This window comes from Trichomycterus rosablanca, chromosome 3 (assembly GCF_030014385.1).
Source record: "Trichomycterus rosablanca isolate fTriRos1 chromosome 3, fTriRos1.hap1, whole genome shotgun sequence".
Lineage (NCBI taxonomy): Eukaryota > Metazoa > Chordata > Actinopteri > Siluriformes > Trichomycteridae > Trichomycterus > Trichomycterus rosablanca.
In genome coordinates, this window is record NC_085990.1 from 37,284,569 (window position 1) to 37,300,664 (window position 16,096).

The 16,096-nt window shown below is 39.2% G+C and overlaps 1 protein-coding gene across 2 annotated transcripts in view; it reads right to left on the reverse strand.

Moving 5' to 3' along the window:
* Positions 1–1,947: 1,947 nt before the first annotated feature.
* arhgap28 (Rho GTPase activating protein 28) overlaps positions 1,948–16,096 on the reverse strand; it is a 42,563-nt gene continuing 28,414 nt past the window's right edge. For both annotated transcript variants that reach the window (XM_062992074.1, XM_062992076.1), the window contains exons 8-15: positions 14,685–14,762; positions 10,345–10,504; positions 8,929–9,011; positions 6,182–6,379; positions 5,711–5,845; positions 5,474–5,601; positions 4,508–4,572; positions 1,948–3,362 (exon numbers count right to left, since the gene is read on the reverse strand). In XM_062992074.1, the coding sequence (XP_062848144.1) occupies positions 3,271–3,362; positions 4,508–4,572; positions 5,474–5,601; positions 5,711–5,845; positions 6,182–6,379; positions 8,929–9,011; positions 10,345–10,504; positions 14,685–14,762 (939 nt within the window). In that variant the 3' untranslated portion in view covers positions 1,948–3,270. The remainder of the gene's footprint in view (positions 3,363–4,507; positions 4,573–5,473; positions 5,602–5,710; positions 5,846–6,181; positions 6,380–8,928; positions 9,012–10,344; positions 10,505–14,684; positions 14,763–16,096) is intronic.

The following is a 16,096-nucleotide window of genomic DNA, read 5'->3' on the forward strand; positions in this document are numbered from 1 at the left end:
TAGAAGTTTTTTCTGTCACTTTTGTTACTTAGATTAAGAGTTCATTCTAAGGACTGTAAAAATTTAACTTTTTCTGCACTTTTTCCCTTTTTCTCCCAACCTAGTCATATCCAATAGCTTTCTCCACTTCTGCAGACTGCTACCCTGGCTGAGAAGGGCTATATCTTGCTAACGCCCCCTCTGACCCTTTTGTAGTGCCAACTGCTTCTTTTTACTTGCAGACTCACAGCTCATCTCCGTCTCTGTGCGGATCCTATCGACCTTTCTGTACTCCCACCCGGCAAACATTAGCTAATCTGGTCTGCGTGTAGCCACCTGCCCGGCCAATAGCAGAGCTGAGATTCAAACTCGACATCAGCACTGGTAGGCTAGTGTGTTAAACTGCTGTGCCACCCAAGTGCCACATTTGTTGTTTGTGTCAGTATATATTTTCTGTTAGGTGCTTAGGTGGCACAGTAAAGAAATATGCTAGCCTTTTACCAACGAGATCCGAAGTTTAAATCTGCTCTGCTACCGGATCATTTGGGCGATTACACGGACATGACTGGCCATGCCTTTTTTGGGGGGGAAATCTGGCCAAACAGCCTAGCCATTAGGAGGATGTTCTTCCTGACACAACCCTCCTTATTTTATCTGGGCTTAAGACCAGCACTGAGAGCGCACAGAAAGGACATCTCAGAATGACTAGGCTGCATGACTAAATTATTCAACACTAAGATGATTGTGCTTCAAATTAGTGATGTGAAATATGTTCAATGATAAGTGGTGACACTTTACACTGATGAGGCATAACATTATGACCACCTCCTTGTTTCTACACACTGTCCATTTTATCAGCTCTACCACCCATTTAGAAGCACTTTGTAGTTCTACAATTACTGACTGTAGTCCATTTATTTCTCTACACCTTGTTCTTCAATGGTCAGGACCACTACAGAGCAGGTATTATTTAGGCGGTGGATCATTCTCAGCACTGCAGTGACACTGACATGGTGGTGGTGTTTTAGTGTGTGTTGTGCTGGTATGAGTGGATAAGACACAGCAGGGCTGCTGGAGTTTTTAAATACCGTGTCCACTCACTGTCCACTATAAGACACTCCTACCTAGTTGGTCCACCTTGTAGATTTAAGAGACGATCGCTCATCTATTGCAGGACATCTATTGTAGGGCAGTGATAGCTCAGTGGTTAAGGTACTGGACTAGTAAACAAAAGGTTGCCAGTTCAAGCCCAGCCACCACCAAGTTGCCACTGTTGGCTCCCTGAGCAAGGCCCTTAACCCTCAATTGCTCATCGTGTTCAGCTCATTGTGTAAGTCGCTTTGGATAAAAGCGTCTGCTAAATGCTGAAAATGTAAATATTGCTGCTGTTTGAGTTAGTCATCTTCTAGACCTTCATCAGTGGTCACAGGACGCTGCCCACGGGGTGCTGTTGGCTGGATATTTTTGGTTGGTGAAGTATTCTCAGTCCAGCAGGGACAGTGAGGTGTTTAAAAACTCCATCAGTGCTGCTGTGTCTGATCCACTCATACCAGCACAACACACACTAACACACCACCACCATGTCAGTGTCACTGCAGTGCTGAGAATGACCCACCACCCAAATAATACCTACTTTGTAGTGGTCCTGACCATTGAAGAACAGGGTGAAAGCAGGCTAAAAAAGTATGTAGAGAAACAGATTGACTACAGTCAGTAATTGTAGAACTACAAAGTGCTTCTATATGGTAAGTGGAGCTGATAAAATGGACAGTGAGTGTAGAAACAAGGAGGTGGTCATAATGTTATGCCTAATCGGTGTATATAAGGATCATGATACATCATTCATCAGCATAAGAACTTCACTGTCTCTAAGATTAATAATGAGAATGTATACATACGTTTGGCTAAATAGTGTATTTAACCTGCTAACAAAGTATTTGCAGTGCAGTAACAAACTGTCAAACAGTATTTGATTTCAGTATTTGAATTTGTTGAGGTTCTGGTTACACAGTTCTAGTTACACAGAAAGCACAAGTCAGGCAGATGGCAGTGTCAGGATGTTAATACAAAAGAAAAATTAAAATAAACACAAAAGTACATTACAGTAAAAAATTAAATAAAAACAATCCTTCATTTTTTACACTGGCTTTTTTGACAAAATACAAAAAGAAACCAGTTACTGCAGCAGTGGTTAATTCTTCTTCACTGTTTAAATCATTTATATCAATACTTAGTGTTAACAGCAACAGTGGTTATAGTGTTGGCAATCAGCGTTAGTTTGATGTAACTGAGATCAAACTTGGACCGAAGAGCTGATTAGACTTAAGTGGAAACCAAGCTCACTACACAGTGCAAATCCCGTCATATCAGCTCCTTCAGGTAACTCCAGATCAATCACCATCATCCAACTTTTCCAGCAAACAATAATGAGCCTGTTTGGCTGATTCACTGTCTGTCTCTGTATTCCGGGTTGGATACAGAACTCTCGGGCGTGGCTCATTCATATTGTGCATCCACATCCGATAAGTTAGTGTACAGAGTCTTCAGAATGTAGTGTGTTAAGCAGTTAAGAATAATCCAGTCGGAATTCATGCAGCACAGCCACTGAATCCACATGAGCACAGCTTCGATTGGCGTAAATAAATGTTCAATTGCATTTGTAAAGAGGTAAATAATAGTGTATGATCAGTCTTATATTGTACCTAATCATAACATTATAAATCACAAGCATGCAGTCAGTGTATGTAAATAATACAAAACCAGACACGGTTTACATGGTAAAATCACAGGAGTGCGGGATAAATTAGTGCTATAAATATTATATGTACATGCGTTTTGCACTAAATCTTGCAGGCACTAAGAAAAACATGCTTCAACGGTGACCTTCAATCAATAAGGGCCACTGAAGATGAGAACACATGTTTCTGGCATCAAACTGTCTCAATGGCCAGCACTGCACTGTTTATCGTGTGACGCAAGCCAGCAAAGAAAAAGAAACACAAAAATCCTTCATCTTGAAGAGCCTGTCTCAAACCCAGATTTCCTCTTAAAGTCTGCTGCATTTCAAACAACAAAACAAAGCAAATACCTTCTTTACCATCTAAAAAGAGGCAAACATGCAGTGCTTGAGCTATTTAGTGAGCCTTCGTTGTTGAGAACTTGCACATTTAAAGTGTTTTGAAAAGAGGCCATTCTTCTTCTCTTGTTTTTGTGAGCCGGATCCTGAAATGAGCACAAAGCCGCCTCCACGGTGAAATCCTCAGTTGACCTTTTGCTGTAGCTCACATATGCTCAGGTGGGTTTGGATTTTAAGACCCAGTCACAGTGAGGATTCACATGGTACACTTCTAGCAGATGAGTATCCGGATCAAGGCAGCGCTCCCCTGCAGAAAACAAACCAAATTGTCTTATTATGTGTGGCAGCATGAGGTTACAGCAACATATCATAAATACCATTTCCATAATTTATAAAAGTGTGATATCAAAGCTATGTATATATTTATTCAATAATAATAATAGTTGTGCTGATGTCTTTAACCAGCTCTAAAAGAAAGCAGCCTCTGATTTAAAATTCCAATAAAACTGGTTAGAGCCAATTAAAAAAAGACCATTAGTTCCCACACCAGTGACCCTAACCCTATAAAAAGTACTTCTACACTAAAGACCAATTATTTTTATATCTTTAACACCTATGTTTATAAACTATTTGAGAACTGATTTACACCTAATGTTTTTTTTATGCATTTTCTCCCCATTTTCCTCCTGATTTAGAGCACTCGATTTTGTCTTCCGCTGCTGAGAGATACCAGATTGCATCCAAGGAGAGCACGTCGCTGTACACGCCTCTTCCGACACGTGTACAGCCCTCCTCTTCTCACCCCTGCATTCTGCACAGGCGTCTCTTCCGCCAATCAGGGTCCTTACACAGCGTATTAAGACCCTCCTACCCACACACAGTCCGGCCCCCACCCTGCAGATACGGTGGCCAATTAGTATCGGCTGCAGGCACTGTCAATTATGCCCGCCAGAAGGCGCCCCGTCCAATGTTTTTTAACACGCATTTTAGAATTAAACTCTTGTTTTGGCCATTTTATTATTAAATATTTACAAATTAGACATATCCCACTCCCCATTTCATTAGTGACCTCTGCAACATGCATGACAATCATGCTGCCAAAAAAGGCCACAAATTAGAACCTGTCCTTCTTCCTTCACCTCCTTAGTCACAGCCAATTGGCAGACCGGGTTTAGTCCATTAGTGTACTGTTAAATCCTTATCGTGCATTGCACAAATACACCTGTCACTAGAGGCAGAATACATGCTGGAAAAATACTGCAGTGCACAACAAGATCATTGCCAAATGTAGGTAGAAGCACAATGGATCAGCTGGTAGTCTGGAATAGTTGGAGATGACGATTATGATAATGACTAACATGCTATTTTTAAATATGCTACTGTAACTATTATTTCCCCAGACTGCTCCCAACAAACTGATGATAAACATCAAGTGACTTAGCACTTACTTACCTATGTTTCCTCCAACCTCAAACAAGAACTGCTTCTGTCTTCGACTGCTATTGCGGGATGTTTGGCTGTAAGGGATGAAGAAAAAAAATGAGACATCCACCCAGCTGTGTGTATAGATAAATTTAACCAAAGATTGTGACAGGAAAAAAAACACAAACAAAAAAGACAATAACTTTGTTGGACATCTCATCCCCAGACTATGCTCATTTAGTTTTGTAGCTATAACAGCCTTCACTCTTATACCCATTTTTTCAACAATATGCTGAGTTGTATCTGTGGAAATACGTGCTTAACAGAGCATTTGTGAGTTCATGCACTGGTCTAAAATATGTAGGCTTAGCTCACCATTGACATTCCAACCCATCCCAGTGTTTAGTGGGGTTGAGGTCAGGGATCTCTGCAGGTCATAGGAATTTATCCACACCAAACTTGCCTTTATGGACCTTGCCCTTATGGACCTTGCTCTTTTCACATTTGCACAGTCATGCTAGAACAGAAAAAGCCCCCCCCCCCTCCCCAAAACAGTTGCCACACTCAAACAGTTGAGTTTTGGAATGGTCCAGCCAGAGCTCAGACAATTAAAAATCTGTGGCGTGACCTGAAGAGAGGTGTGCACAGGAGATGCTTTTGCAATCTGACAGATCTGGAGGGCGTTTGCAAGTAAAAGTAGACAAAGACTGCCAAGTCAAGATGTGCCATGATAATAGACTCTCACGCAAAAAGTCTGAATGCTGTCATAAAATCAAAATGTGCATCAACAAACTTAGTTTAAGGTTGTGCTTATTTATGCAACTACATTATTTTTTTCTCTTGTAAAAGACGAAGGGTGGAAAAAAAATCTGAAATTATAAATTTTGGTCTCGTTTTTTTACACCACAAAACCTGGAATGGAAACAGGGGTGTGTATATTTTTTATATCCACAGTATAATGATAGTCCTACAGAAGAAATGGTGCTGTTAACATACCCATTCTCTAAATCAAAACGTGCCATCACGTCCCGGGCCCTCGTCTCACTGTCCAGCTGAATGGCCATGGAAATCTTCGCATGAAGTGGTGCCTGCACCCGAATGAGCCCCTGATGAAGTTCAGGGACCTGAAATCAAAGGGTTAAGAAAATGGCTTCATTACTTTCCTATTATGCAACTTAAAATGTAGACTGTTAATGCCAAGGTTTAGATCGACTGGCAAGGCAACTTGCTCACCTCACTCCTATCTTTGTCCCTGTCTGTGTGGCGTCTTCTCAGTAATATCCTCCTTGACTTGTCAAAGCTGGGATTCTTCTTGTTCATTGCAGCCTCGTTAATTTTTCGCACATGTGAGATGAGGAAACACGGCACCTGAAACAAAGAAACCAACTGAAATGTTAAACTGACGTGGCAGGAGAAATAAGCATGTGATCTGGGAAATCTGTCTCCTACATTTTGATCCAAAACTGCTTTGAAAGATTTAGCAAAACGAGTTTTAGCTGAATAATGAGTCAAGACCTGGTACAGCATAATTGAAAAAAGAATGCTTTATCCAGACTAGACCTCTAATTAGCATGCTGCTAATGAGTAAGCCACTCAGATCTATTGACCTCTTTTACATTTCATTAGCTGGCCCTACATAGTCCAGTTTTCTTTTATCTGATTTTGAAGCTTTTACTAAAGACTGTGTCCAAAGCAAAGTCTTACCGTCCATAGCAAGTCCTGGTGGACAATAAGGGAACGAACCAGGTGAGCCGCCCCTGCTGCCCCCTGCATCTCCTCCTGCTTGGCATTCTTTCCCCGACACATGAACAGATTTGGCGCCACGATCATAGAGACGTTCCACAGACTCATGCGGTTCTTCTCCTCATATGCCACCACTTTTCTCAAGAACTCCAACAGAACCTGAACAAAGGACATACAGACATAGTAGATTCCAAGTAAGATTAAAAAAAATGCCAATTTAATTAAAAATAAAAATTAAATTATGTCTTGTTTCAAGAGGCTTTATATCTCACACATAAAGTTTATTTTATTTATTAATTCATAATATTTTAATAATGATTCTAGCAGCTCTTTTCTTTGATAAAATTACTATCTACCCCAGTCCTTATACGCTTCAGCAAGCATACAATAAATAAAACATGATATTTTTAAAATTGCTATTATTTTAAATATGCTGACTATGGATTCTAAAATCTATGTAAAGTCACTTTATTTCTTATTTTTGCATTGATGTTCCACTTTTTTTTTTTTTAATTCAGCTCTCTTCCAATATAGTAACTGGCAACTTGGGTCTCATCACACAATAGCCTTCAAATACAGTATATTCCACTCTTGATGGCAGCATGTGCCTCTCTAAAATCCCAATATATGCCTCCATGTCAAAAGTACCTTCACACATATGCAAGTCACCCATGGCATAGGCACTGATGCACCGCATAAAATGACAGACATTGTTTTTTGCACCTTTCACTGAAAACAGTCTGGATGGCCCTTTTCATCTTTGGCACAGAGAACTCAACATCTGTTTTTTTTCAAAAACAACCTGAACTGTGGACCACAGTCTGACCACTGCATATGTTTCCACTGTCTTTCTAAGCATCTGAGATGATGCTCAGAGAACTCAGAGGTGTTTCTGCGTAGAATTGGCGTAAGGTTTTTTCTTGATGCAGCAGCAAACTGTGTTATGTGACAATGGTTTTTTGAAGTATTCAGCCCATGTTGCTATATTTACCACATGAGCATAACAGTTTCTCATGCACTGCCATCTGAAAGCTCAAGTCACACACATTCTACAGTGGTTTTCAGCTTTGCCTTACATGGACTGAGATCTCTCTCGATTCATTAAATCTTTTCACAATATTATGAACAGTAGATAATGACAGTAGATTATGTACAGCAGCAAAGTCAACATATCTAAAACAATACAGTTAATCTGTAAAACACATACACTAAACCTTAACATTAGTTAAACCCATTTAACCATTAGCTAAAACAAATAAAACATCCTTTAAAAGCATGTAACATGATTTAAAACATCAGTTAAAAGAGTAAACATCAGATAAACACTTCGACCCGTGTTAGAAACCATTAACATATTTCACATTCTTTGCATATTGCTGTTTAGAATGAAGAGGTTACACACAGCACCTTTTTAAAGCAAATTGTTTTTTCTCGTTTGCATTTCATTCTTGTGTAACACATGACAAATTATATTCATAAAACATTTCCTCATTTGGACACCGTCAGTCATGTGGGTCACTGACAAAGTGTCGACAGAACTGGGAAGAACTGGCATACTCTAAATAACAGAGGAGGTTTAAAATAATTGGGCATGTGTTAAGCAAACAGTAAGTCAGACGTCTACCTGTAATGTATAATACATACTGTATTTCTTATCAGAGGTTTGTTTTCTTGCATGAACCTTCTGCCAACAATAAGGCACATGAAAAAAACTTAACCAACCAGTCTTTCAACTGTGACATCATTCAGATGTGTCAGCCTAGGAATGAATACACGTACACATATGCACACACACAAGCACGCACACTGTTGTCAAGCTGTTGTTTTTTTGTAAACAGAAATCGCACTAGTACATTTGCAGTACTTAATATGTGTTAAAACATACATAATATTTACATTTGCTGCATTTAACAGACACTTTATCCAAAATGGCTTACAATTATGACTGAAACAGTTTGAGCAATTTTGAGTTAAGGGCCTTGCTCAGGGGCCTAACAGTGGCAACTTGGCAGTGGTGGGGCTTAAACCAGCAACCCTCTGATTACTAGTCCAGTACCTTAACCATTGAGCTACTACTGCCCATATTGTTTCTATCATTATATAAAAGGTTACCTTTTATTGTGGTTCCTGCCAAGCAGCAGTATTCAAATGTGCCCTGTGAGAACTTACCAAATCAAGCTATTTACATGATAGAATTGTACCATAAATCAGTCAGTTTAAAAAACATATTAAATCTCCCATTTGCCAATAAAAAATTAATGCAAAAAATCTGCAGATTCTGATCTTGTTTAAGACCCCTAGACAAAACCTAAAACTAATGATACAAATTCCCTCAAACTGAAACACAACTGCATGCCTGCAGGATGTGATTAGTGATGCAATTTTAACCAAATCCCTTTTCCAAGAAGAAGACAACAGCCAATCATCCGGATTTAACCCAGTAACCTCCTGCTGAGTGTAGTTGCAATGAATTCCAGCAATAATTATCAGTTCTAACCATGTGGTTTCCTGTTCTGTCCAGTACAGTTTAGCATTTCTCACCTCAGGCACAACCAGTTAAACCCAGTTCAGACTTGTTTATTGGATGCGTTAACTAAGGTGTAAAACAGTGTGACTATCAAAGGTACCACACAACCAGGATTGAGAGACCGAGCATATCTTAGTAAAGGCAGCAGTGTAACAGATACAGTATCAAATTAGCTTCTTACCTTGATAGTGTCTCTGTTTGCCTCAGGGAGAAGCAGGATGAGGAGGTGCAAGGCCTGTAGCTGGTGTTTTGGTGATGATATATCTAAAACATTAGAAACAAACCTATTAGAATGTTAAAATACTTACACTCACTGATATGTTAGGCTCACCAATTATCAAACTGAGTGGTAAGCTGTAAAACATGCACAATAATTTGATATTTTACGTGTAACTTGTCAAACAAACGTGTGTAAAATAAAGCATGAATGAATGCATGCTTTGATTAGGTTTGGGAGATATCAAGATTATGATATTATCATTATCTTTATAAACTGTCAGATGATTACTGTTGCTGCAAGTACATCTGCAATCTTAACCAGCTCCAGAGTTACTCTAGGTTCAAATCCATCAACGCTTTCTCCTTTTCAGGAAACTCTGGGCACAGGGCAAGAATACCCTGGACAGAGTGCCAGTCTAATCAATATCTATGCTAATCTCCAATATAGACACAAAGCTGACCAACAGCATCGCTGACATTCAAACCCAAACTCCAGCGGTGGTGAGCTAACAGACCACTGCGCCACCCAAGCGTAGGTTCTTTTTAAAATGTTTATTTTTGTAATCCTATTACAAAAGAAAAAGTCTACAGACATCCCAAATGCTTAGACGGAAAACAGGGTAGAACCAATTTTAGAAGTAAAAAATTGGGAAAAGACTAGTTCAGTCATAAGAAAACAAGCAATATTTAAGACCATTTTAATTACCCGCAACAATCCGCAACAGAGGCTTTATCACAGGATGCCAAAAATCCACATTTTACCCAGCTCTTGTGCAAAAAATGTCAGTTCTCAAAATTAACGGGCCATGGAGAGCATATGGGTAGTCATTGGGTAGACATAAATAAGAAAGAAATGTATGCTTTCTAGAAACATACTATAGAGCCAAATGTGTGAAGACACTTCACCCTGAGCGTGTTGGACATCCCATTAAGTTGCCTTCATTTTTCTGGGAAGGTATTCCACAAGATTTTAAAGAATGCCTGTAGAAATCTGTGTCCATTTAGACCAAAGTTGTGAGTTTAAGCACTGATGTTCTAAGAGAAAGCCTGGCTCACAATCAATATTCCAATTCATCAAAGGGCATTCAGTGGGATTGTGGTCAGAGCTTTGTGCAGACCACTGGAGTTTTAATTTGAGTAATTAATTGATTTTATACACCTGGATGTGTCCGTAAAAGCTAAAATCAATCATCAAGAGAAGTGTCCACTTGGCCAGATGGCGTATATTTATATTCCTTAGCAAAACTAAACATGTTTAATAACAACACCTAATACCTGAACATAAATTTATGATACACGATATAATCATTTTAAATATCCCCCACCCCTAATTCTGTTGTTATATGCAGGACAGTGGATGTGTGTTTACTGTGCTCACTCTGTGCAGCGAGGAAGGCAGGCATGTGCTGATGTGTGAGCAAAGGGAATGGCAGCTCCCTGATGAACATCTTGAGCAGTCCAGCTGCATCATTTTGTCTCACCTGGTCCCAATCAAAGCTGCCATCATAAAACTTTGCCTCCAACTCCTGCCGCAAATGCTGCAAATTTACACAACAAACATGATCTGTCAGACTGTACCCACAACAGCAGCTTAACTTAACTACTACTCTCACACATGATTGATGAATGAGCAGGGATCTGTTGCTTTGTATTGAAGCTGTCACTGGTTATAAAGATAAAAAAAAAAAAAAAACAGTAAAATAAACCTACAAATAAACACATTAGGGATGACATTAAAAGTGTTTTGATCCTACATATGCTAAGTGTGTGTGTAGTAAGAATGCGGAGCTGTATTTTATAAAACGTAGACATTTAGTAATATATTACAGATGAACAGTTGTACAGCAGATGTAACACTGCTTACACCTGTAGAACACCAGTGATTTACTAGATAGAACCCAAGTCATGACCTAGAGATTTTTTCCAGCTGCTACTGTGTATAAGGGTTGCCACAATTAATAAATCTGGTCTGCATGTCTAATTTGGCACAGTTTTGCCCTTTCTGCCCCAACCCTCCTTATTTTACCCAGCTTGGGACTGGCACTGAGAGCACACTGACAAGTGTACCTCACAATGGCTAGATTGTTTGGCCAATCATGTCATTGTAGATGCCCAACCAGCCAAAAACAATGGTAAGAATCGAACAATTTCAATGCAGCAAATGTTAATAAAGAAAAGCTAATGAATTACCGTACACATTGCTGTCATTACACTGTTCTAACAGACTACAGAATTCACATGGATGTAAGTATTTTGCATGACAGGGTTTTTCAAACTTTTCCCAAGCAACCCACATTTTGTCCATGATTTTTACCGCAACCCAGGCAACACAAACAATGCAATAAACTGAAACACAAAATAAAATATACTTAACAAATGAAAATAGTGGCAATCTAGTCCCACTGTGGTTTACAAAATGTAATATAAAGCCTCCACAAGAAGTGTTCGTGTACAAGTTCATTTTGTGTTTATGTGCCTGTTAAAATTGGTTTATTTCATTATTATTATTTTTCTTTGCGACCCTTTTTTTTGGCTCGTGACCCACCCAAGGGTCACAACCCAGGATTTGAAAGACCCTGTTGTATGAAACAATAATAAATTAACGAAGTAAATATGTTATTTGGTGGCATTATTTGGTCTCTACCCATTACTTTCATGGTCAGGTTAACATATGTATAAATTTTCCGTTCGTCAGAAAGGAAGCTTGATGTCCCATGCTGAAATTAATTTTCTCCACTCCAGCTGTGTGTGTACATGAACTGAGAGCACATGTGGGTTACGGGTGTTAGAACTGCTACAGTAAAGCAGCTGGCCTTCAATTGAGCCGTATACATCAAAATGAGTCCACACTCTCTGGATGAGCTCTTGCTAATGGCTCTTGAGGGAATAAATCAAGATTGAGACATGACTCCGTAGAGTTTTTCTAAATTATTAAAAAAAATACCACTGTAATGCCTGCGGACTGACACAATGACCTATTTATTGCAGTACAGAACAATAATGGCAGGATATTAAACTTGTGTAATTTAAACACAAGCAAAATTCAAAATTAAGCAAAATTCATTGTATTTTAATGTCTATTCCAGTTTGTCCTTGACCTATTTGTTTATCAAGACACGTGTCGCTTGATTACAGACTACCTGGTATTTTCCACTCTTACTTTTAAGAGGTACAGTACATCGCATGAAGTTGACTCAACAAACAACTTGACTCATGTTTATGTACCACTCCACATGTGCCAGTGAAGTGAACAAAATGCCCTGTACTGTCTTTAATTCTTAGCCCTGAGCTAAAAACAACTTCAGTTTAAAAAACCTACCCAAGAACCGGCTAAAACAGATTTGGACTGTATTTGGATTGGGCTTGGGACTATCTAAACAAAGCACAGATCTTAGCGGTCTCTCCAAGGATTTCTGTCAAGAAGTTGAAACCATGCAAACACTTCTAGCTTTCATCAGTTCAGGGCACTCACACATGGCGAAACACTGGCACAAATTATGCGTGTGCGTGTAGCAGAAAATGAAGATAAATAGTTTTAAACAGAGGAAAGACAGAAGGACTGGCCGTGTTTAAAATGCTAAATGTGTATCATCAAGCAGCCACATGCCTTCATGCATCAATTCTACATGCATGGCACACCATGTGTGGTTTAAATCTGAAGTAACAGTGATTTTTTTTTCAGGCGGAGTGTGATCTCAGCAGTCAAGCAGAGAAATGTGGTGCCTAAAATTCAGACAACTGCACCATGCTGTTTTCTGAAGTGTAAAAACTGTAGCTGAAACACTTAGGCAGTGTTTGTGCTGCTTATTAAAAGAAAACTCCAGCACTGTTTAAACTTATTTTATTCCCTCTTTAATTTAAATTCACAACAATGCCTTTTCAATTATTGTAAGCATGCAGCTAAGCAATGGATACTGCAATAAAGACGATATTTGATTTTCTTCAGCTGTGAATCATTCATCCACACATTTGATTTGGCACAGTTTTGATTGTGGATGCCATTCCTGACACAACCCTCATATTTGTCCAGGTTTGGGACTGGCACTAAGGCAGCTAGGTTCATGTAACACCAAGTGCATACTATACTTGTAAGCCCAGCCCGAGATTCAAACCCCTGAAACTCAAGCACTGCTGTTACCAGCAGCATGGCTTTGACCATTGTACAAGAAGACTATATTTGCCAATATACAATATACATATGTATATTCTTGATCAGGAAACAGAGCAAAGTACTTTTTGAATGTTTCCACTAAAGTGGAGGTAGGGATTTAGTCACTGGGAAGATCATCAAGCTTGAAGAAGGCACAAACTACCACAAACCATATACATCAGCTAGCATCAACATGATTGATGGGGAGACTTAAACGCCATCCTTTCCTCCTAGAGAGCATGGCTAATTAGAGCCAGACCACAAATGGCTAACCGCACAAAGCAAAGGTCTTTCCATTGTGCCACTCAAGACCCACAATCATACATCTCGGCAAGATTATTGCAATGCACTGAGCCCAAGGAAAACAGCAAACAGTGGTTTATATTTCGAGAAGAGTTGTTGTAATATCAAGCATTTTATATTACTTGCATAGGCAGCATTTACACAAATGCCTCAAATAGACAAAAAGTTCGATGTTTCCAAGTACTAAAAAAAGAACAGAATACCTGTTTAGTCAAACTCAATTGGAAGGTGACTAAATCATCAGTTTATTTTATTCAAATGCTTATTCAGCAAAATAGGTGTAAACTGGCACTTGGATGGTGCAATGCAGATGTATGATTAGTCGCTTGACAGACACTATTGGTGATGTCTGGGGAAGAAATGACCAGACGGGGTATCATCACCCTGCCAAAACAACAGAGATGCCTACTGTCTAACTGAAGTGCCAAAACAATCATTGTAGAATATCAGATAAAATAACATGGAACTTTAAAAGTTCACTCTAATTCTCTCTAAGTATTTGCTGCCGTGTTGGGAAAGGCAAGTGCTAGCCTATCCACCTCTTCAGCCAGAAAGGCTGCATTGTGTAAGTTTTGTTTGTTTGTTTATTAGGATTTTAAAGTCATGTTTTACACTTTGGCTTCATTCATGACAGGAATGGCAGTTACTCATTACACAAGGTTATATCAAACACAGTCATGGACAATTTAGTGTCTCCAATTCACCTCACTTGCATGTTTTTGGACTGTGGGAGTAAACCGGAGCACCCAGAGGAAACCCACGCAGACACAAAGAGAAGATGCAAACTCCACACAGAAAGGACCCGGACCGCCCCACCTGGGGATCGAACCCAGGACCTTCTTGATGTGAGGCGACAGTGCTACCGCATTGTGTAAGAACAATGTTGCCAAGTGAATTGAGATTACCCAAACTGGAACATGGAGAGACTTGAACCCAAGGCCCTTCATTAATAAATAGGGTTTCAGGGTGGTGCTTTAAAAAAGAATAAATGAATAGCTGATTTTTCAGTGAAGTAGCAAGCATGCTCATTGTGTGGGTATGATGGTGTATGGATACAGACCATTTGTGTTTATCATTAGTACTTATTTTACTGTACTGATTCAGCTTTATTCACATTCCAAGATCTTTATTGTTCATTTAAATTCGCAGTTTTGGGTAAAATAGTCATGAATAGAAATTTAACTGTGGTCAAAGCTGATAAGGTACATTGTAGTATGAAAAGTTGGAGTAAAGCACAATAGGATCACTAAAGGTGTAAGTTTTACCTTCACTCTAGAGGCAGAACCTGGCACCCTGAGAATTCCTTCCGTCTGCAGACCTGTCTGCTCCAACTTTGACAATAACTGCAACAGAAGGTAAACTCTGATCATGACATGCTAACGTCTCGTATGAAACATGCATATCTTCCATATAATCACAAGTTTGTTTAAAAATTATTAACAAGGCATTCTACAGCTGCCTATTACAGCTTTTTTTTTTTGTCTTGGCCTGTTTACCCCAGTGGTTTTCTCTCAGGCATTCGGAGACACCATTACATTGTTTAGAGATAACTCAGTGAGCTGTGTGCACTTTTTCAGCATTCCAGTCCTTTTAAGAGCAGATAGAAGCTGCTGTATCTTTCTCACTGATAAGCCGATCAGACTGCACGACTCTTGCTCAAGTAGTAAAGGCTAAACCAAAAACGCTAATGGATAAGCTTACTCTGCTTTCATCCTCAAAGCACTGGCTTAGTTTGGTTTATCTATTGCTAAACACAATGTCAGCCAGCAGTGATGGTGTGAGAGACAATCTATCTATCTATCTATTGGTCTATTATGACATAGCATACATAAAAGGATGAGCATAACTGGTCTATTATGACATAAAAGGAAAAAGAAGCATTCATTTTGATATTTGCTATAAGTAAATGTAACACGATGAAGACTGTATTGGTTTGGTTTTGTGCCCTTGCTCAATTCTTGGCCATAAATAAACCTGCATGTGGAACCAACATTGTATCTAACGTAAATAATTAGTACATAAGAATTGCATCATTTGTATTGGTAATAAGTTGGTATGTCATACCAAATAATTAAGGGTGATAAAACATACTTCCATATGTGCTCCCAATGCCACTGATTGAAAAATCTCTATTTAAAGGTTTTAATCTAACAACACTTGTGGTAATATTATGTCATAGGTTTACAATTGTACACAGGATTTGAATTTACATTAATGCTACGCATTGTGTGTATGTGCATTATTACACAATTCTGTGAAGTAAAAACAATATCATTAATCACAGCTATAGATTGGGCGGCACAGTGGCTTGGTGGGTAGCACTGTCGGCTCACAGCAAGAAGGACCTGGGTACAATTACCAGCTATCTGGGTCCTTTCTGTGTGGAGCATGTTCTCCCTGTGTTCATGTGGGTTTCCTTAGGAAGCTCCAGTTTCCTCTAACATGTTTATATCTCAGGTTAAATCGAGAAACAAAATTGATCTAGGTGTGACTGTGTGTGTGCATTTGCCCTGTGACGGACTGGCGACCTGTCCAGGGTGTTTCCTGCCTTTTGCCCAGTGAATTGTGCCCATCATATAGACTCATTCAAAAATGGTTTTATGGCCTGTCGCACTTCCTCAGTTATTAACCTGTGTTGATTCTATTATTAAATAAACATTTCAGCCAATCAAAAAAG